General features: G+C 42.0%; 1 protein-coding gene across 3 annotated transcripts in view; it reads left to right on the top strand.

The window, feature by feature from the left end:
* LOC146833087 (venom factor-like) overlaps positions 1 to 21,203 on the top strand; it is a 777,614-nt gene that overhangs the window by 629,594 nt on the left and 126,817 nt on the right. For all 3 annotated transcript variants that reach the window (XM_085600726.1, XM_085600724.1, XM_085600725.1), the window contains one exon: positions 20,596 to 20,655. In XM_085600726.1, coding sequence (XP_085456852.1) covers positions 20,596 to 20,655 — 60 coding nt within the window. The remainder of the gene's footprint in view (positions 1 to 20,595; positions 20,656 to 21,203) is intronic.

Here is a 21,203-nt window from a genome sequence, read left to right as displayed (position 1 = left end):
TTAATTTATAATAGAATGTTTTTAATAGATATATATATTTATTTGTTACATTTTTATATAATTTTACAATTATAAAATAAATAAAAAATAAGAGTTTATTAATGATTTTAAATTAATGGGGATATTTTAAGTGGCGATATTCTGTTAATTAACCACTTTAGGAGATGCGCATCGTTCTTTGATTTAAATTCCTGGTACCAGGGGATGTGATACCTTTAGTCTGGGTTTACATGACTGTGCATGCATGACAATTTGGTGTCAGATCACATACGTTTTGAGCTAGAGCAATGGTCGAGAACAGGTATTTCAAAGCGCGGCGTATGATGTTTAGTGCTATGGTTTAAAAAGTTTGGTATCAGGGAATGGGACACTTTAAATATGCGCCTTCTGAGTGTGCATGTGTATTAATTTGGTGTCCAATCACATAGGTAATGTGCTAGATCAGAGGTCAGCAGAAACCGGGAGTTTTTTAGAGCAAGTCGTATATTTGTGTGAGCTCACCATGAGTGTGGCCGTTCTAGGTGCCTGGAGCCCTCATAAATCATGGTGGTAAAGACGCTGCAAACATTTAGGTGACAAGTGCACATGCCCTCATTTCGTGATTCCTCTAGATCTGGAAGTGATGGGCTTTTGTACAGTTGGCTGATCATCTATGACAAGTCTACTGATGTGTACTTCCGTTCAGGTATATCGTGAAGACTAATGGTAGTCGTTGGCCATATCCACGAGGACTAAACTTAGGGGCAGATTTCCCAAAAAGTGACGCATCTGTAAAGATGTGTCACTTTCCCTGCGCCACCCTAAGAAACCCTTGTGCCCCTATGGATGCGCTGTATTTACAATACGGCGCACCATGGCGCAATGATTGACAGATGCGTCAGAAAATCTGACGCATCTGTTGACGCAAAAGTCACGCATTGCTGGAGTCGTGTTGCAAGCACAACACAACTCCAGCAATGCAGGGGGAGGCCTATCCTCATTGTGCTGCATCACTCCTTACGCCTGCTTCAAGCAGGCGTAAGAATTTGACGCAGTGGCGTCCTAGAAATGGCGCAGGGAAATCTTGTAGATTTCAGTGCGTCACTTCTACGAGGCTTTTTTGCATTGAAACGCCCACCCTGCATGCATTATACATGACGCAGGTATAATGTGACGTAGGGCTTTACAACGTAACGCAACTCCATAGATGCGTCACATTGTAAATGGGATGCATTTTTACGCTGCTGCTGAGTCACAAAAAGTGATGCAATGACGGCACATAAATGATGCAAGGGGCTTGTATTTCTGCCCCTTAGTGTTTTATACCCCAGTATGGGACGATTGAAAATGGAGTGTGCTCATAGGCCCACAACTTATGTATAATGAAACTCATTCATAAAAGTATTAAAAAGACGAAAGACCATACTGACCTAACTGGAGGTAGCCTGTTGCTCCTTGGAAAACTGTGAGGAGGTGGGCCCTGTAGTCATACCCTGAAGAAATGGCTAAAAAGACACAACACAGCATTTTTTCAAAGTGCTCTTGTTAGCGTGAAGCGGTGATCTCCGTCCTACTTACTTTACTTCATGAAGGTTACATCCCGGCGTGTGTCAGCGGTTATTGGTTTGCCTGTGTTTTACTCGTATAGATCGTACTAGCCTTTATGATGCTACCGTAATCATTTACCCTGAAACCCATATCAAGACCTTGCGTCTGTGTTTTATCAAGTACTCCCTTGGAAAGTATCTATATTATGTGAACAACGTGCAGATACTTTGTAATAAGCAATGAGACTCCTTTCATTATGGTGACTTTAGTGTTAGTGTCCTGTCCCCCTTGGAGCGGCGAGATGTTTAAGGTAAATACCATATATAATATCCTGTGAACTAAACAGGCAAGTTTTTAAACTTAGCACTGGAGTTATGTATGAATTATCAGTATGGTCCCTTTGAGTGAGTGTGCGTGGAAGGTGTATCATTCACTTGGATATCACATCAATATATATTGTGATGTCTCCTGCACTTATAACGCAAAAGTGTTTTTAACGCCAAGGTTTTTGAAACATATGTATACATTATAGTCAACTTCCAATGGACCTTATGGGGCTGAATATTTTTGCTCCCACTGGACTGCAGTGTAAAATTAACCAGTGCAACAACTGCCACCACACTTGGCATTTTTTGCTTGCAGGGATGTTACCTCTGCCTTCTTAATTCCACTGGTGTGAATTGGAACTAACATGCAGTTTGAGTTTTATTGCATGATGAAACTGTTTGGTTCAACATTTCTGACCTGCAAAAAAAAAACTGGGACCTTCTCTCTCTATCAATTCCTCCGGGAACAAAGCTGGATCAATCTGTTCCTGCGAAACATCACAGGGTCGGAGAGAAAAAAAGGCACCCAACTGATGATGTCAAATGAGGTGCAACAATTGTTTGCGTCCAATGTGTCGTACTCAGGATGAGGCTATTGGATAAGAAAGATATCCTCATTTACCTGGTCCTGTTGTAAAGGAAGAATTGACGTTGCTTCGAGATGGTACTTTCAGGTAAAAAATCCAACAATTATGACTTTACAGCTGAACCTGGCAAATGTGCGATTAAAGGGAGTTTTCCCAAGGTTGGTGACTTGCAGTGGGGGAGGATTCATCAGTCAAAACTACTTAATCTTTTTCAGCTTCAACAAGAAGATAGAAATATTCTCCCACAGTGTGCAAAATTTGCATTTTTTCGCGAAATTACACACATTGCCTAAAATTCACTTTGCTGGTATTGCAAGTAACTTTGTCGGCGAAGGTTAGCTCACACCAAAAGTCATGCAAGATATTACAGGAGACAGTTCAAGGAGAAAATTAGACAATTTCTACTCGTACCATTTCCCAGCAAAAATATAAAATCACATAAAATGTCATATAATGTAAAATGGGGGAATGTTTTCAAATTTCTTGCAACTCGAAATTCTGAAATTAAGCAAGATTACATTGATGTACCAAAAAACTTCCAAGACCCTTTCTCAATATCTAGAAGACTAGCATTCAGCCACTGTTGAATGCTTATACAACTTTTCCTACAGGAGGTTGCCCGTTGAGTTTGGAGGAAACTGTGCAACAGTGACACAAATGGGGTAGGGGCACAATGAGAGGAAGCCTCCCCTGATTATAAAGCTTAGGAGCAGTCGTATAGTAAAAACAACCAAGCTATTTCTATACCAGTTCCGAGATGGCAATCAAAGATTACAATAGGCTGAGTAGTACATTGACTCAAAAGGACTCAGGGGCACAGGCAAGGGCTTAGGGCCAGATGCTTGGTGTTGTAAACAAAGCTTCTGTGGGGTTGGTGATTAGCCTCAGAGGATGTATTGGATTAAGACATTTTGAAACTTCCTTGGAATTTGGAAGACAGCAAAATGTGGTGCTGACTACTTTTGTGTTCGTATGCAAGAGGGTTGATTCAAGGTAGCTTTTGGGGTCTTTGAGCATTTGCAGCGCAGTACCATTTATTTGTAACTTTTTATGCCAATGTAAAAATAGAAAATCAGTGTTGGCCTTGTTTGGCCTCATTGGTGCAGTGCATCTTGAACCTTGTGGCACAGAGGGTCAGGACCCATTGCTAGGCTTGTCATTGTGAAATTAAAAAAGTGATGGGTCAATGCTGGAGTTCATTTTAGACACTTTCTAGCTGATCATCAATCAATCAATCAATCAATCATGGTATTTGTAAAGCGCGCTACTTACCCGTGAGGGTCTCAAGGCGCTGAGGGGGGGGGGGGAGTTGCGCTACTGCTCGAAGAGCCAGGTCTTGAGGAGTCTTCTAAAGGCGAGTAAGTCTTTGGTCTGCCGTAGCTGGGTAGGTAGGGTGTTCCAGGCCTTGGCGGCGAGGTAGGAGAAGGATCTGCCACCGGAGGTTGTTCGTTGGATGCGGGGGACGGCGGCGAGTGCGAGGCTGGCGGAGCGGAGCTGGCGGGTGGGGGTGTGGAAGCTGAGTCTGCTGTTCAGGTAGGCTGGTCTGGTGTCGTGGAGTGCTTTGTGTGCGTGGGTGGGGAGTTTGAAGGTGATCCTCTTGTCGACGGGGAGCCAGTGTAGGTTTGTCAGGTGGGGGGTGATGTGGCTGTGGCGTGGGACGTTGACGATCAGTCGGGCGGAGGCATTTTGGAAGCGCCGTAGTCGTCGTAAATGTTTGGCTGGGATTCCGGCGTAGAGTGTGTTGCCGTAGTCCAGCCTGCTGCTGACGAGGACCTGTGTCCCCGTTCTTCTTGTTTCAGTCGGGATCCACTTGTAGATCCTGCAAAGCATGCGGAGGGTGTTGAAGCAGCAGGAGGAGACGGCATTGACCTGTTTGGACATGGAGAGGGAGGAGTCGAGGATGAATCCTAGATTGCGTGCGTGGTCGGTGGGTGTCGGTGCTGTCCCGATAGTGGTCGGCCACCAGGAGTCGTCCCAGGCCGAGGGGTTGGATCCGAGGATGAGGACCTCCGTCTTGTCCGAGTTCAGTTTCAGCCAGCTGCTCCTCATCCAGTCGGCGATGGCCTTCATTCCGTCGTGGATCATGCCACATTTCGATTAATTGTTTATTTGCTCACTGTGCCACTGCAGATTTGGCTCAACCATATGCAGATCAGACTATCTCCACTGGGGACAGATCATCCAGAAAGGGCAAGTCATATGAATGGAAACGAAAGCATGCCCATACTGTTTTGGCTTTGCAGGGTTTCATCATTAAGGTGCAGTTTAATCTATCACACAATAAGCTCAGGACTCACATGTGGGACCACCCTCGCACATGGGTTGTCTCACTGAGAAATACAAAGATGAGATGGATGGAATGACTGCTTTTATCTCATCCACTGGTAAATATTCTGGCCACACTGCTGTTCATTATGAGTTCGCTTACTGTCACTACAGACAGAGACCAATCCTAATGCAAATCAGTCTTGGCCCTGCTTCATTAGATACAGTACAGCCCAAACTGCCATCCACAAACCAACAGAACAGAGACAAAAGAAACCCCAGTCTGGTTTCTGCTCTCTGGGGGAGATATTAGTGAAATCTAATTTCATCCATTGGTCACAGAGAGCACAGAACTCACATCTGGGCATACCCATGTTTATGCCATGTGGCAGTAGGTGCAGCGTGCTGCTTGCCATTGCCCAATTGTCAATTATGCTGGTGTGGCAGACTTGCCAGGGCACAGTGGGTATGAGGAACAAAGAGGTATTCACAGGGAAGTTAAACAAGTACTCGTTAGGAACATTCAACCATATGCCAACTTTTCAAATTACATTTTCATATTGAGTTCATTACTGCAAGTGAAACGCTGATATCAAAACCAGCATTCTAACTGAAAGGGTTTCCAGTGAAGCCAGTATTTCGAAAAAAAATGTTTCTGTTAAACGAATATTTCAAATAAAATATTTCACAATGAAACAGGTATTAAAAAAAGGAAAATGCAACAATTCATTATTTAAAAATGAAAGCTTTGAACACTGAGACTATTATATAAAACGTTATGCTGGTTAGTAATTATGTTTGCAACTGAAAGGTTTCCAAAGCAAACACATATTCCGAATTATACTTTTAATGATAAAAAGTCACTCTATTCATAAAGATCACCGTTTCAACCAAATTCTGAAATCTATAAGGGTCCAGCTTTAAGCTGGAGCAACTCTTTTTTGGAAAATCGCTCTCATGCAGTTCGCACTGCTCAGTTCACTGCCCTCAGAGTCAAAATCTCTTGTGGAGTTCCTCAGGGCTTCTCCCTCTCTCCCCTGTTGTTTAATCTTTACCTCCTCCCTCTTGTCTGAGCCCTGAAGGAGCACAAAGTGTGCACTTTCAATTATGCAGATGATTTTCAACTCATCTTCTCCATTAGTAACTCTTCTGAGTCGGTCCATGCATTTTAATCCACCATGTTGTTCATCAGCCAGTGGATGAACGAGAATCATCTGAAACTTAATCCGGACAAAACTGAGATAATTCTAACTGGTGGCACCGATAAAAATCCTTGGGGACCCCATTTCTGGCCCAGAGAGCTGGGCCAGTCCCCTGTCCCTTCTAGTTCGGCTAAAAGCCTTGGTGTGGTCATCCGTCAAGATCTTACTCTGATGCCCCAGATTAGACCTGTGATCTCCACCTGTTTTTTCCAACTCCGAAAAATAAAAAAGATCTGTAACTTTCTCACTCACGACGCTCGGATGCAGGTGATTATTGCCTTGGTCATGTCGCATGTTGACTACGCCAATTCATTATACTTTGGCATTCCTCTCTATCTCTTAAAACGCTTACAGATGGTACAAAACCAGGCCACGCGTCTGATTACTCACCAGCCTTGGCACCATCACATTACTCCCCTATTGAAGCAACTTCACTGGCTGCCGGTTGCTCAGCGGTGTGCCTTTAAGATTGGATGTCTTATTTTTAAGACACTCAACAGTAACAGCCCGAAATTTGTCAACAACATGATTAATAAATATGCTCCCACATGTAACCTTCGCTCAGCGAAAAATCTTATTCCTTTCCCCCCTTTTAGACTGAAGCGCACCAGCGGTGCCAGGTTCTCCACCTTGGCCCCCTCCTTCTGGAATTCCCTCCCATCTGAAATTCACTTCTCCACCAATCTCCTCTGCTTCAGAAATCTCTTAAAAACTTGGCTCTTTCGACAGGGACTTGGATTTCAACCTAACCAGCGCCATGAAACCTCCCCGGTGCAGGTGCCCTCTACAAATTCTTATTGACATGACTCGACATAAAAAGTCATTCAATGCAGCAAGTATTGCAAAAAATAAGATTACTCATACAAACAGTATTATGAATGAAATGATTCTCGCCATTTTACATTCAACATATGACGAAGATTCAAATTAAAACTGGTGTTTTAAGCAAAAGGTTCACATGTAAGACGGATTTCAGATCTAATATTCTACATTAAGATTAAGGCTCCCTGTTTTCCATTTTTACAGATAAATACAGACAGAAAAACATTTATTTTCCTGTTGGTATTTATTTTTAAATGTGGGTAAAAACGGAAATTGGGTTGTTTTTGAGTGATTCCAAATGCTGTCAGTCATGACTGCCAAGCTAAAAGCTGTGCGGAGTGACAGGCTAAAGGATTAAAAAAACATAAGGATTTTAGTAAAGAGCCTTAAACAGCATTAGATATATACAACCTTTATACTAAAATGTACATATTTTCTTACAAGTGCATAATTTACCATCTAAGTGTGTGTATATCGTTCAGGCACGAGGGCACATTAGTTGGTTACATAAATGCAGAAATAAACACATTTCAGCTTCATTTTTACACAAAACCTAAAATAAATATGGATAAATACAGGTAAAATTAGCAAAAAATAAATATGGATAAATACAGACGGAAATGACAAAAATATAAATACCATAAAACCGGGAGCCCCAATTAAGATCAGCACATCAAATGAAAGGTTTCACCCTAGAATCCCAACAAAACTAACATTCATTCGAAAAGAAAAGATTCGCATTAAACACTTTGTTAGGTCTGGTGGAAGGTTCTTCATAGATGTGTCTGGAGACACCTAGGTAGAAAATAAAAATATCATTATTCCATGTTAGCCCAATATGTTTTTAGCGCTGGCCATGCCTTCATCCTCCCTTCAACCCACAGCTTCCAGGCATAAGCCTTCACTCACACCAACATTCCATCTCTGCACCAGCCATTCTCACCCTTCCAGACACAATCTCTCTCATGCATGGAATGGGGGATACACAATATACTACACACCTCCTTTTCACAGAAAACAATAAACAGAAATAGAACAGAACTAGGTCAATTACTTCACCATCATTCAAGCTCCAACCCTTAACCAACACTCAACTAATTAATTCTGCTGCTTTGCAGAACACCTGCAGATATGTAAAGACGAGAAAGCAGTAAAAGAAACTTTGCAAAGATTTTAGGAAACCTTGCAAACCTTCATGACCAGAGGCTATCTAAACCTCAAGTCAAACATAAGTTACAGGACAAGATGCATTTGCAAATCACAAACATGGCAATGACTTAAGACCTGCAAGTCTTGTGGCTCCCCCTGAGACCTGATCGCTTATCCTACCTTGTATTTGCCATTCACAACATACAAAGGCCCACATGCAAGCAGTCATGGGCTCACTGTCAACTGATGGCCAGCACAATCGAGTCTTTAGCCTACGTCGATAGCAGGCATCCCATTGCACTCAACGTCTACACATGCATACCACAAATCTCCGATAGAAGAGAGGGTTTAATCATATTTCATCTTACAAATTTACCTCCGCGCATTAACATTCTACAATTGTTCTACGCTTCATATCATAGTAATGCACACACACCTTCAAATTGTAAACTAACTAACACATCTTCCAGTTGTAAGTCAGTAAACACAGAACACATTAGAAGACCTGCAAGCAATCTCTCCATATTGACAGCAAATCTCATACTCATATAAACTTTACATACATCTAGCACATACTGCAACAGAGAAGTATCCTTCGTAGTCTAAACTACAACCAAATTGGCAGCATGCTAGCATCACATTCAAATTTAAGCAGAGTAGCATGTTAACATTAATTGCACTAAGATAGGTCTTGTATGCAATCTCCATACATACATCACATCTAACATTATGTGCATGATTGAAGGTAATTCAGAAAACCCCATAAACCAACCACACTAAACCAGATATACACTGGCTACATATGTACAAGAACCCAATCTCCATCTGAGCTTCACATGGTACAGGAATTCTGTAGCATCAGAATTTGTGTACAATTCCCATTATAGACGCTGCAGCAAAATGACTGTGCATGCATGGCATCCATTCATAAGGAGAGCACTACCCATTGACATATAAATCAACTTCACTGCCTATCAAACAATAATTAAATAGTTGTAATCACGTACTCTCATGTGGAATAACATGTAACAGTCTATCTGGAGAGCAACAATAAATAAAAATAAAAAAACACACAGAGCTATAAATCTTAAAGATTTGTCTTGTCAATCTATTGCATTTCTCACAGAGACTCGCAGGAAAACAATGTTGTACAACCATAAAAAGACAATCTGCAAATAATTAGTGAAACTAAATGTTAAACAGTTACACACTGTCTGTCCCACCTTCTAGCCTCTCAGGTCATTGTGTAGGAAGGATTTTCCTGCAGACAGGCACAGCAGCTTTAAAGACAGACCTCCAGTCTAACAAGGAGTCATACAACGTGCGTGCTTTAGCAAAACACTACACTCCTATTTCTGTTTTTGCAATATTCAACAGTCATTGTGAAGTCATTTTTCTACGTTTCCAGTTCATATCAGTTTTCTTTCCCTGAAAGCATGAACCCTCTTATGCTCTGATTGCCAGTGTCAGAAGGTCATTTAGTGTCCCCAAAATGCAAGAGCTCTTGTGAACAGCGCACCCATGATCAAAATCATGTCACCACACCAAAGTGAGACGATTGCCGGCCTGATAGTGGAGTCGACAATGGTAACTCACTTCCCGTCAGTCATACTAGTGTTGCAAACATTCCCAACTCTTGCGCCACACTCCCTGATCCAACTGTTGCGTGTAGGCGTGGTGTGGCATTACAGAATATAGTTTGCAAATGGAATGGGTGTTTGGACAAAATATAGAAGAACAAATATGGCATGGACAAAATATAATGTCAAGAATATCGAAAACAAAAATATAGTTAAGAGGAGTGTAGTAAATTACTTGTCTGCTATTCTCCACTGTACTGCTCTGTTGGAATGTTTCATGACATCATAGAATGCCTGAGCGCCTCTCTGGGTGAGATTGTCAGTTGGTCAACTCAGGCTGAGCTGTTGGGAGCTTGCTCCTGGTGGGGCTATCTTTGTATCATCTTTCTCCTCCTGTCATCCTGACCACCTATGCTGGAACCAAGCTACTAATAAAGAAGTAACCTACATGTACAGATGGACTCTGTATCTTCCTTTCCAACAATTTTGGCGACGATCTGAAGAACTGACGCGTGAATTAAGGAGTAAAGTTTCTATGGGAAAGCAACGTTTTTCTACACTTAACTCCACATACCTGTACTTTGACAATATATATCTTCAAGGTACACAGAGGTGGAGTTAAGAATAGTAAATCTTTACTTAGGTATTTGCACTTACCTTCTCGATAATTTGGTCCTCGATATTTTTGACACAATATTCTGTTCATCAATAGCTTTGTCATTTACATTCTATCAGACATCCTTTCAATGTGAACTGTTCACTTGCAAACAGCAGCTATCCAAGGGAGTAATAACAGCCATGGTGAAACAGTGTAAATGACACTTCACACTGTAGAGCCAAAAGTGATTCAAGGGTTTAGCCACAAATAATTGTTTTATTCTAAAGGTAGGGCTTTAATTGGGCCGGGTCCTGCCGGTGCTCAGCATGCCAGTTCTATAAAGCAGGTGTTGGACCAGGTCTCTATCAGGCTCTCCATGTTTGCCCTCAGGGTGAAAAATAAAGCGTACCTCTGCAGCAGTACCACCCTTTACTGCTTTTGAGATAACTTCGAAGAGACTCGTTATAGTACTTTCACAGTGTCATTATTTCAGAACTGAAGCATTTTCAATGTTCTATACAACAAAGCCATAGTTGTTACTGATTTATCCAACACAAACAACAACCATTGGCAAAGTCAATAGCCTCTTTTTTTTGTAGGTGTAATGTTACTTGTTGTTTCAGTATTATATATCTGTATGCAATGACAGAAGCAGCAAAAAAATACCTGTTGGGTGGCACAATATGCTAAGCATAGATTTTTAGTTTGTGTATATTTAAGCCATGCCCTTAATTACATCGGCCACACCCCTTAGAGAGACCCCCAAGTTTTTTCATTCCAATTAAAGCCCTGTCTAAAGACACACATTCTTCCAGAGTAAAACTATCTCTGGAACTGAATTCATGCAGTAGAATCAACAGAAGTCATAATGCCAATTTATGTGCCCACCAGTACAGAAAGGGTCCAAGCCTTTCTTTTTGGTATCTCCTGCACGTACATTAACTTGATAAATCTGTCAGTCGATGCATGTTATGCTGGCAGCAGAGTGTGGAAGCATAGAGCAGTGAATGCCTCTATATCGAAGTTCTGCTGTCAGCAAAACATGCATTACCTCAGAGATTCATCAAGGTAATCTATGCGCTGAAGACTTCTAAACAAGTAGACAGACCCCTTCTGCGCTGGTGCAATGTAGAAAACTGCATCATGATACATTTCCTGGACCACTGTCCCAGTTTCATCAGCTTCTGTCTAATGCAGTAAATACAGTAGCTGCTTCTTTTATGCCTCAAAGTGAGACTGCATATGCCAACTAGATTGCTGATGTCCTTCCCATGCTCATCTTCCTTACTGTTGGGCTTCCCATACTCAGTGACACATTCTAAATTTTTCGGCCGATTTGAGTGTGAGCTGCTCAGAATTCTCCTTTCTGCAGCTCCAGCTATCCATTTTGCTCTGAGAGAAGCAGCTCCATCAATTTCACCAGTTTCCTGCATCTCCACATAGGTTTTTTAAAAGCCTGGAGGGAGGGTCTTTACTGCCGGGACAGGAGCCTCTTATTTAGAAGATGGTAACTTTATTATTAGTGTAAGGTCCAAAGATACAACGTCAGATCTATAATTCTTGTGAGGGGGTATCCTCTCCCCAGCCCCAAATTCCAGGGTTAACACAGCGAAAAAAGCACCTACATTCTATTGCATCATCGTTCATTAGAACCGTTGACGTCTCCAGCTCGGACACACAGGGAATGTGGCCCACTTAAGACACTACAATGAATATAGTGGTAGAATGCACACCTCCTTATAATAATGATTTTTCAAGCTTTTCCAAGTCATGTTTGGTGTGCAAACTGATGCCGTGGTCTATCCTAGAAATCACGGATGTAAAATAGTAGATATTTTTGTGGCACGACCTCGCCCGTCACTCAGTTACACACGTCCTTGAGCGAGATCTTTTTCTCACCATAAACCAAAGTTTGTAATTTACTCCTTGGTTGATCCATGTTTGAATGTATTCTTTGTTATTGCCAAACTTCATCCGTTTTTTACTCATTCACTCCAAAGGTAGCGTTAATTAACAATAAGTTATTTTTTCAAATGCCATAACCATGCCCATCTGGGCCCTATCAGTAGCACGTCAGAATCAACAATTCGTCCTGGGTGGCCTCATGCTTATAAACCCAATGCATTTTGGGCTTTTTAGCCCTTTGTCAGGGGTAACTGAAAAGATAAGTAGGGCACATAAATATTCTACTTAATACAGCTAAAAATGCCTTTTCTTCTAAGTGTAAATTGTGCTGTACACAAACTTGCTATTTAAGCAAAATTCTCACTGTATGTTCCCGTGACTAAATCAAACCAAAATCATTTGTTTGCATTACCAGTTGTGCCTGAATAATAAACCTCCCTTGCCTTCTACAAACAAATGATATGTGTCATGAATCATGAACAAATTTGATTGTTTTTATGTAACTCAATATCAATTTTGGTGTACTGTTTGCTAAAACTTTTTGTATTTTAAAATGAAGGTACGAACTTTCTTGTAAACTTTTATGATTCTTTAGAATCGAATAAAGTTATTTGAATGAACGAACAATATGTGTCAGTAATTTAGTGCTGTGACAACCACCCCCGTAATCCTCTCTTCTTTTAACAAAATCTTCACTCTGTGACCCACAACATTAACCCGTAAATCAGTGCCTTTTTGAAAAACGTGAACAGCAAAATAATCACTTCCTCCGCATTCTCGCGAACCACCATTACTGCTTCCTTCATCACCTAAACATTCCCAACTGAAATTCCACACGTGGAAACCATCTATTTCAAAAGATAACCCTGACCCCTTGACCCAGTTCCGGTTTAACCTTGAACCTTAAAGAAATATGTTCCCCGCCACTCAACTTGATAGTGTGCTCCTTATTCAAAATAATAATAAGCACTAATTCGACCCACCAAAATAAATACCCCCCTCAATGTCATCTCCCACTTAACTTATTCAAAATATATACAGTGTATATACCACGTTTTAAAATAATAATTCAAATTGCTGATTCCGTAACAAATGAAAGAATCTGGGATACATGTAAATTTGTCTTGAATATCCATAAGCCTCAATAAGTGCATAGTCTATGCCACATCTACTGAGATAAGATCCAGCACACTGCAACACAACTTTTGTCATGGGGAAAATACCCATCATTGGATAAAGATCATCAAATTCTCCTGGATTGTTCATAAAAATGGCTGCCACAATACGGAAAACACCTTCATCGCAGAATATTAGCAGGATAGGCTGTTCTTTAAGCTGAGCATACACATTTTGAAAAATATTTAGAGCTGTGTATAGTGCTTGCATAGTTTGTGACTGGAGATGGTATTACTGGTCAAAACCCAACGTTCTTCATTGGGGTGGTATTCTGGGAGATCAGTGCATGAATTCCAACTCACTGAGGAACTGGCTTTTCTTCACCCTTCAGTCCGCACCAAATAAGCGAGATGATAAATTCAGTTAAATCAGCATTGAAGACCACAGCACCACGTAGAAGAAGATCCATGTCCTCAGGCACGTTTAAACTTTCTGGTAGACTGGGGCGTGTTGATGGCTTGTAGTGATTTTGCACACGTTGGCAAAGCAGCTGAGTTATAAGTTTGCAACTTTGTTTGTTTATGCCTACAGCCAACACAGCTTGTTTTCCAGCAGTTACTTTATTGCTACAGTCTTGAAAAAGCGATATGGCAGTATCATGTGTGCTGGATGTTCCAGACAAAAAAGAGCTGTCTTCAAAATTAAAATTATTAAGAGCAGTAATTGTAAATCCTTTTCTGGTAAAGTGACTTGGAAAAGGGTGTGTTGTCAGATTCACAAGATTTTACAGCATGAGCTGCTAACAAGTTCCTGCTCCATACAATGCCATTATAACTTGTTGATACACCAATCCTATTCATTGAAGGGATTAGCTCTCTACTTTTGCACTTGTCATAGATTACGTGGGCAGTCATCATGTGTAGCAGAATTTTCTTTTTGCCTTGATGTAATTCATAAAACATGATTTGGAAAAGACAGTACATTTGCACAACATATGCGCCTGTCGGTTCATGGGATTATCTTTCACTTCTTTACTTACATCTCCAAAGCCATCCTCTTGTTCACAGCTTCTGTTCCGAACTCAAGAACTTTAGTTTGTAACATTTTTGCTCTACTGATATTAAACAATGATGTAAAAAAATGTTAAGACTACATCTGGACTTCTTGTTGACTCCCACATATTTAAAATGAAAAAACTTTCCCTAGATAGATACACCTGGAAATTGTGATGTGGGCATGCAAGTGACACTTCATGGCACGTCATTGCACACTTAATACATGTGATGTGTGACAAAAACACATGCAAGGATGACACGCATGCACTGTGCACACTATTGTGTTACTTATGAAAAGTAGTCAAGAATTCTGACAGACAATAACCACTTCCTAAACTTCATCTTTTGCGGATACCGGCTTCCTGGTCAAAGAGGGGGTGATGTCCTTTATAGTCACATACTGGTCAACATAAAACATAAGGAAAGATAGAAAGTGTTACCATATTTCTTAAGGTACAGTATTGAGAATTTGCTTGTACCATTTTGTGGGGTATTTATGCATACCTTAGAATGTCGTAAAAAGAGGGGGTGCTTACTTTGCCCTAAAGACGAAGTCCATCATCAACTACTGAGGGTTGCATTTAAAGTGGGTTAACCATGAGTAACATCTCATGCTTACTCCCTCCTGGCTGATGCCAAAGCCATAACTACAAGAGAACACGTGCTCCAGAACTGCGTATACACATATAATGCCATCTGATGTTGAAGAATGGATGGCGCTATCTGTGTATAAACAGTTGTTGGAGGTGGGCTTTCCTTTCTTGGTGATATGGGCTGCATGACAATGAGCCTCACATGAGAACAACCGAAGGTGTGAACTCCTCTCCTTGGTATCTGGGTCCCATTTTAAGTTATTGCCCAAAGGAACCAAATTGGTGGTGGAATGTACGGATACGCATGTGTTGGTTTTGTAAAATAAAGGGGCATTATTACGGACCATATTTTCAAGTGATTAGTAACTGACTGTGGTTGAGTGCTCAGCACACGCTGGCCCTTTGACTCAAAACTTGATGAACATACCCCTTCCCTCCAAGGCACGAGAAGTGTGGTTTTGATAGCATGTGTTCCCTTGTTGTTAAGGCTTTGGCATCAGCCAGGAGGGAAGAAGCATGAGATGTTACTCACTTTAAATGTAACCCTGGGTAGTTGATGTTGGTCTTCTTCGTGAGGGCAAATGAAGCACCCCCTCTTTTTCCCCACACTTTTTCCACACTCTGTGGTGGAGGGGGGAGAAGCTTCTCTTATACTATATGCATTTCCTGATCATCTCAAATTTCAGCCAAACCTTTTAATCTTTAGGAAGCAACTCAAAACCTGGCTTTTACATTCCACTGCCAATAGGTCTCATTATTATAATTTTTTCTGGAATCCTGTGCTGGCATTTAGTGACAAAATGACAACTGGCATTCACGCGCTCTATAAGAAACTAACCCAACACATAACATAACATACCATAAGAGGGAGCCAAGGATCTTCTGCCCCAGTTGGGGTAAAGTCCAGAGTTGGCACTGGGAAGGCTACTCCTGTTCCAAAAGATGCCCTAAGCAGTCAGGCAGCTGTGCAGAACCAGGGTGTTGTCCTTGCTCTGACAGAAGGGAGAGTTGCAGAAGGGTGTCTGCCACAGGCTGTGGCAGCCCTCTACTCTGAGCAGCAAGAGAGCTTTTAAGAACCCACAGTTGCCCCTAAAGCAGCTCAACCACCTATCAATAGTGAGTTTAGGGTGTGGTTATGGATACTGACAGCTGTCAGTAGCCTCTGCTGAGTGCTATCCTTCATAGCCACATTGTACTTGGCATTGGAGGAAGATCTCATGTTCAAAGGCAAGTTAGGCCCCTGACCCTGTTGGTCATAGTGGGGTTGCTCAAGTGTTGGGTAACCTCTTTGTATAAGCTAGGTATTGCCCAAGCAAAGTTAGGGATAGAAGAGGTGGGTACCTCACTACCCAAGATAAAAGGGGAGGAAGAAAAGGGTCCAGATCTAGGGAAGGTTCACTTTAAAATGGATGTTATCACTGTTGAGATGGGTCAGTTTCCTGGGGAAAGTAGCCTTGACAGGAGGATGTGAAGTCCTTACTTCTTCTTTGCTTGACAAACCAGAAACACTCTCCCGATGTTGGATTGGGAGGGTTTTTGTGTAGGAAGCAGGACTTCTTTGCAGGCTTTTTTCTCCCATTTGAACTGCTTGATGCTGTTTATTTTTACTCTGACAGCGCACTGAAGGTTGTTAACCAGGCCCCAGGGCCAATGTTCTTTCCCTTAAAAACGAAATATCTAATTGTAACACAATTGGCAAGGACTTTATCACCCTTGAAAGTTCCTAGTAAATGGTACCCCTGGCACTTAGGGAATGGGTACTAAAGAGGGTCCTTTAGGGCTGCAGCATGTCGTATGCCACCCTAAGGGACCCATACAAAAATACACATGCAGACAGCCACTGCAGAATGCATGAAAGAGTACAAGCCCTTCTGAAAACACAACATTGCACACTGCCTGTGTGCAATGCCTTTGTACTGCATGTACTATATGTAAGTCGCCCCTACAGAAGGCCTTTAGAGCCCTAAAGCAGGGGGCATTACATTACAAGTGAGGCCATGTCTGCATAAGCAGATATGCCCCTGTGATGTCTGGATCTAATACTCGATATTGCAAGTGGATAGGGAAGCCATCGTCAGTATGCGTACAGGGTACTGGTCATTAAGAGTTCCACACCTACATGATGGCTTCACTGAAAATAATGGTGTTTGGTATTAAATAGCTCGTTTTAATAAATCCACACCAAAGCCAGTGGTGTTGGATTTATTATGACATGCTCCCAGAGGGCACTTTGATAGGCCCCTGAAAACCTACCAGTTCTCTAGTGTACTGGCTGACTGGTATCGACCGGCCTGCCACCACATTTGAGTTTTTGAGCCCCTGGAGTAAGAGCCCACAGTCTCAGAGAACAGGAACAAAGCCTGCTCTGGAGGAAGGTGTTCACACCGCCTCTGGCAGGATGGCTAGTGATTTAGTATATCAAGGCCAGGGACTTCTAAGCTCCTGCCTCCTTTGATATGTGACCCCAGTTTCCCCCAGACCTGGGAGATGTCACCCCCTGCCCTAGAGCACATTTGGCATAAGAACAGGTGGGAAAATTAGCTAGTCAGGAGGCGTGTCACACTTACAGGCTGAGCACACCCCTACGGTAGGCAGTCTGCAGTGGACAGTCAAAGAAGGGTTTCACCATCTTGTTTTTTGTGAAACTATGAACTGTGAGACAGTTCTGTCCACTCTCCACAGGAATTTGTCATATAGGGGGTGTAGGGAACCCAAGGGAAAGTAACCTATTGGCTACTACGATTAGTGCCAAACCCTACCAATTTGTTTGTACTTCACCAATCATTGAGGCTGACTTCACAAAGAGATTGGCACCCTTCCCAAACCCTTGAAGGACTGTCCAGCACCTCAACAACTGGGAAAGATCTCCCTTGACGTGGAGGAGCCACTTCCCTGCAGTCTGCAGACACCGAATGCAATGTCCGGTTAACCGACCTGTTGACCACTGGGGCCACTGAAGCAGCAGTCATGCAGGAGAAGGTCACTGTGCTCCAGGCGGTTCGATCTGCCTCCCCACTACACTAAGTTTGGAGACACCAGAACCCCCAGGAGCCAACCTGCACCAATATCCGGGGTACCAACTTCTTAACTTCTAGCACCAGACAAGGCTCATTTAGTGTTGGGCCCGGACACCAATGCCGCTGTAATGACAAACTTTAGATCACCCCTGGACCAAGGAATGTACAGTCACTTTCCCAGGGAGAGATTACCAGTTCCAAACTTATGGAATATAACATATACACAGCACTTCCTAAGGTGGGCAAACTTTCAACACTCCCCCAAAGGCAAGGCAAGAAAACAATATATACACAGACTTTGCACATCACTTGCCAGGATTAGACCAACTTCCTATAACACAATTACCTGCTAGAAGGGAATTCACCCATCCTTCTACAACAGAATACTTGGCCAAGAAGAGTCCACACCTCCTGCTACAAGGAAAAGACGAATTGGTATATCTGTGATGTATTTATTAGTAAATAGCATCACACAGTAAGCCAAATGCACCTAACATAGCAGACTCTAACATATCAATAGTATGATTGAAACCCAATCAAGGCAAATATATATGTAGAAATATATATGTATGGATATAAGAATCAGAAAATAAGAAGGAAAGGAAAGAATTCAGAAAATAATCAAGAGACAGTTAGTAGCAGAGACACCTCACCTAATGCTCCATCATTTCACCCCACTTTGCTCAAGGGGAGTCCATTGCTTGAACCGGGCAAAAGCTCAGAGGTGACACCACTTTTCCGTGACAACACGTCTGCTCCACGGATGAACTTCCACCAGGCCAGTGTAGACTCCCCTTTTAATACACATTCAAAACACAGCGAAGCTTCTAGCAAGCCCGCCCCCTCGTTCTCATGAGAGCCCGTACCAGCCTGCTTCAAGGTCAGAGCAACGGTTGATCAGGCCCTTGCTATGACTACAAGACAGACCATGTACATTCCTCTGATAAGAACCAGTTCTCTCTAGTCAGTAAAATGCGAAAAACAGGAAAAAAGAGCAAAACATGCCCTCTTCTTTGTGCAGGCACAGAAAACGGCTTCAGCATGAAAATGGAGTTAGTTAAGCCATGCACACAGAGGAGCACCTATAATTCTCATCCACACAACTTACAAGCACCACTGTGCACACAGAAAAGTTTGAAGCAAGGTAAAGTCAGAAGGCAGAATGACATTAGACCACGTCAAAGCCAATAGGTCAAAGTCATAATTCACCTAACCCAAATAACATTATACACTTAATCCCTCAGTATACAACATTGAGCACATGTGTGCACCACCACCCACAAGACTGCACCTCAACATCCCATACCTTCTATTCTTGGAAAGACTATTCCACTAAAAGGCAGAAGAAAAGCAGGCATATGCAAACCCATCCTACATTAAGGCTAAGGTAACATAACACACTTAAGTCAGTACAGAATGGTGGTGGTTGAGGGTCATCATAGGGTGTCAGACCACAAAAGTGGCTGATTCACTACCGCCGCCAAGACCGACCTACCAATGTGAGACTTCAAAATCCACAAGGTCTTCATCGAGAGTGGTCCTGCTGCCCTGTTTGCAACCCCTCACCTGGTCGACCCCAAGAAGTGAGAGACTCTGACAGCGCAAACCCGCCAGACAAAACACCTATGCACCTGAGCCCCACAACCAGAGTCCACAGAAACTGGCAGTGTCCCTGTGCCCTGGAGACCCTCAGGAGCCGAGCTCCCCATTGGGGTCTCTCAGACTGGCACTCCAATCTCCACTTGCAGCCTCTTTTCAACAGGTTATTTTCTCATAGTCATAGTGCTTGAGGCTACCCTTTCGACCAGCACCTCTGCACCCGGACACACCTGGGCTGGTAGACTGAAACTGCGGTGGTGCTAAGGACCTTGGCCCCTACTTATCTTAAGTGTAGAAGGTTAGTCCTGTAAGTCAGTTACATGTGACCCTATACATGAACATTTCTTCCACAGAATAACATTACCGAGTTTGAGGCTCATGTCTCAAATCTGACAGCTGTAATTTTCTACTGTTTCTGCTAAAGACTTTAATAATGTCTAAAGTACTTACCTGAAACTGAAGTTTTTTGGTTTCTAAATATATATAAAAATCAATGCTATTTTTCTAAATTGATCTTGTGTTTCTTCTTTAGTATGCGTCTCATTTATTGACTCTGTCTGTTTAAAAAATGCTTAACACTACTCTCTTTTAAACCTAAACTGCACGCCCACACTACCACACAAGAGAGCTTTAGGATTATTAATTTTAGCCCTGCAAGGCAATAAGGGTCGTCTGGACTTTCTACATAGTGTACCTCATTTTAGTATACACCATAAAAAGCTAACTTCCTACACCCTTTGTAATTGCTAAAGTTGACAGAGAAGCACAGCAGCAAGAAGATTACAGGACATATGGATTTTATCACTGGTATTTCAAAACCAAATACATTCACCTTTGGAGTGGGACCAGAATAAAATTCTAATTCAGCAGCATACTTTCCTCAGAGGTTGTTAATAAACGGTCAAATAAAGGTAACGTGCCCACAAGTGCTATTCCAATTCAAGATAATAAATCAAAACTATTATCTTAGGGCAATTTATGAGGCACCAGATGCCACTGTGGTCTGAGTTCAATGTTTTCTATCACCTATCTTGCCATCAATTATTCAAAATGTATTAAAATAGTCTTGGTTATTTCACAATCCAATCATGGCACTATCATGTGTATGCTACTTACCAGCTCACTGATGTAAGGAAGGAATGCTAAGAGAGAGGTCAGCAGCTATAAAGCTATGTGTTATAGGGTAAAAAATAGTGACTATGAACTGATGGACAATGAATAAGTGAAATAAAGTAACAATTAATTTATTTGCAGACCAAACTGAACAACGATTTCACGGTTGAGGCGAAGGGTACTGGACAAGGAACTTTAACAGTAAGTCAACATATGTTTTTTTTTATAATTCCATCGTGATACCCCCCACAATGGTTCCATCATGATACCCCGCACAATGGTAATAAATAACTGATTGCTGACTGCATCTCCATGTAGGGTTTACACTGTGCTGTTCTTTCATGTGCATTAGTTATAAACAGAGCTATTCAAGCAGATTCAGAGCACATTCCCTTATCCGTAGTCCATAGAGTGAAGCACTGAATATCCCAATGATGATCCACGCCCAGAAGGCCCAGAAGATGTGGATCTGCTACAGGAAAAACATGGGGTTTGACCTTTCCACTGAAGTCAATAAAGTCTGAATCTGCGTTTATTAGTCTACTTACTCCAAACACCATGTTTTATTTGGCAGTGTAAAAACAGATGGCCCAATAACACATATTATTTGTAACTGTATTAATGAACCCACAGACACACATTTATTACTGCACTACAAAGGTAAATTTACAGTTTATTACCACAGAAGAGCAACATTCACAGGACAAAATGCCTTTTACTACCTCACAGATTGCAGGTTAATTGTTTTA

The sequence above is a fragment of the Triturus cristatus genome, chromosome 4_2 (assembly GCF_964204655.1).
Source record: "Triturus cristatus chromosome 4_2, aTriCri1.1, whole genome shotgun sequence".
NCBI lineage: Eukaryota > Metazoa > Chordata > Amphibia > Caudata > Salamandridae > Triturus > Triturus cristatus.
Note: the sequence above shows the minus strand (reverse complement) of the source record. Positions and strands in the feature narration are given on the sequence as shown.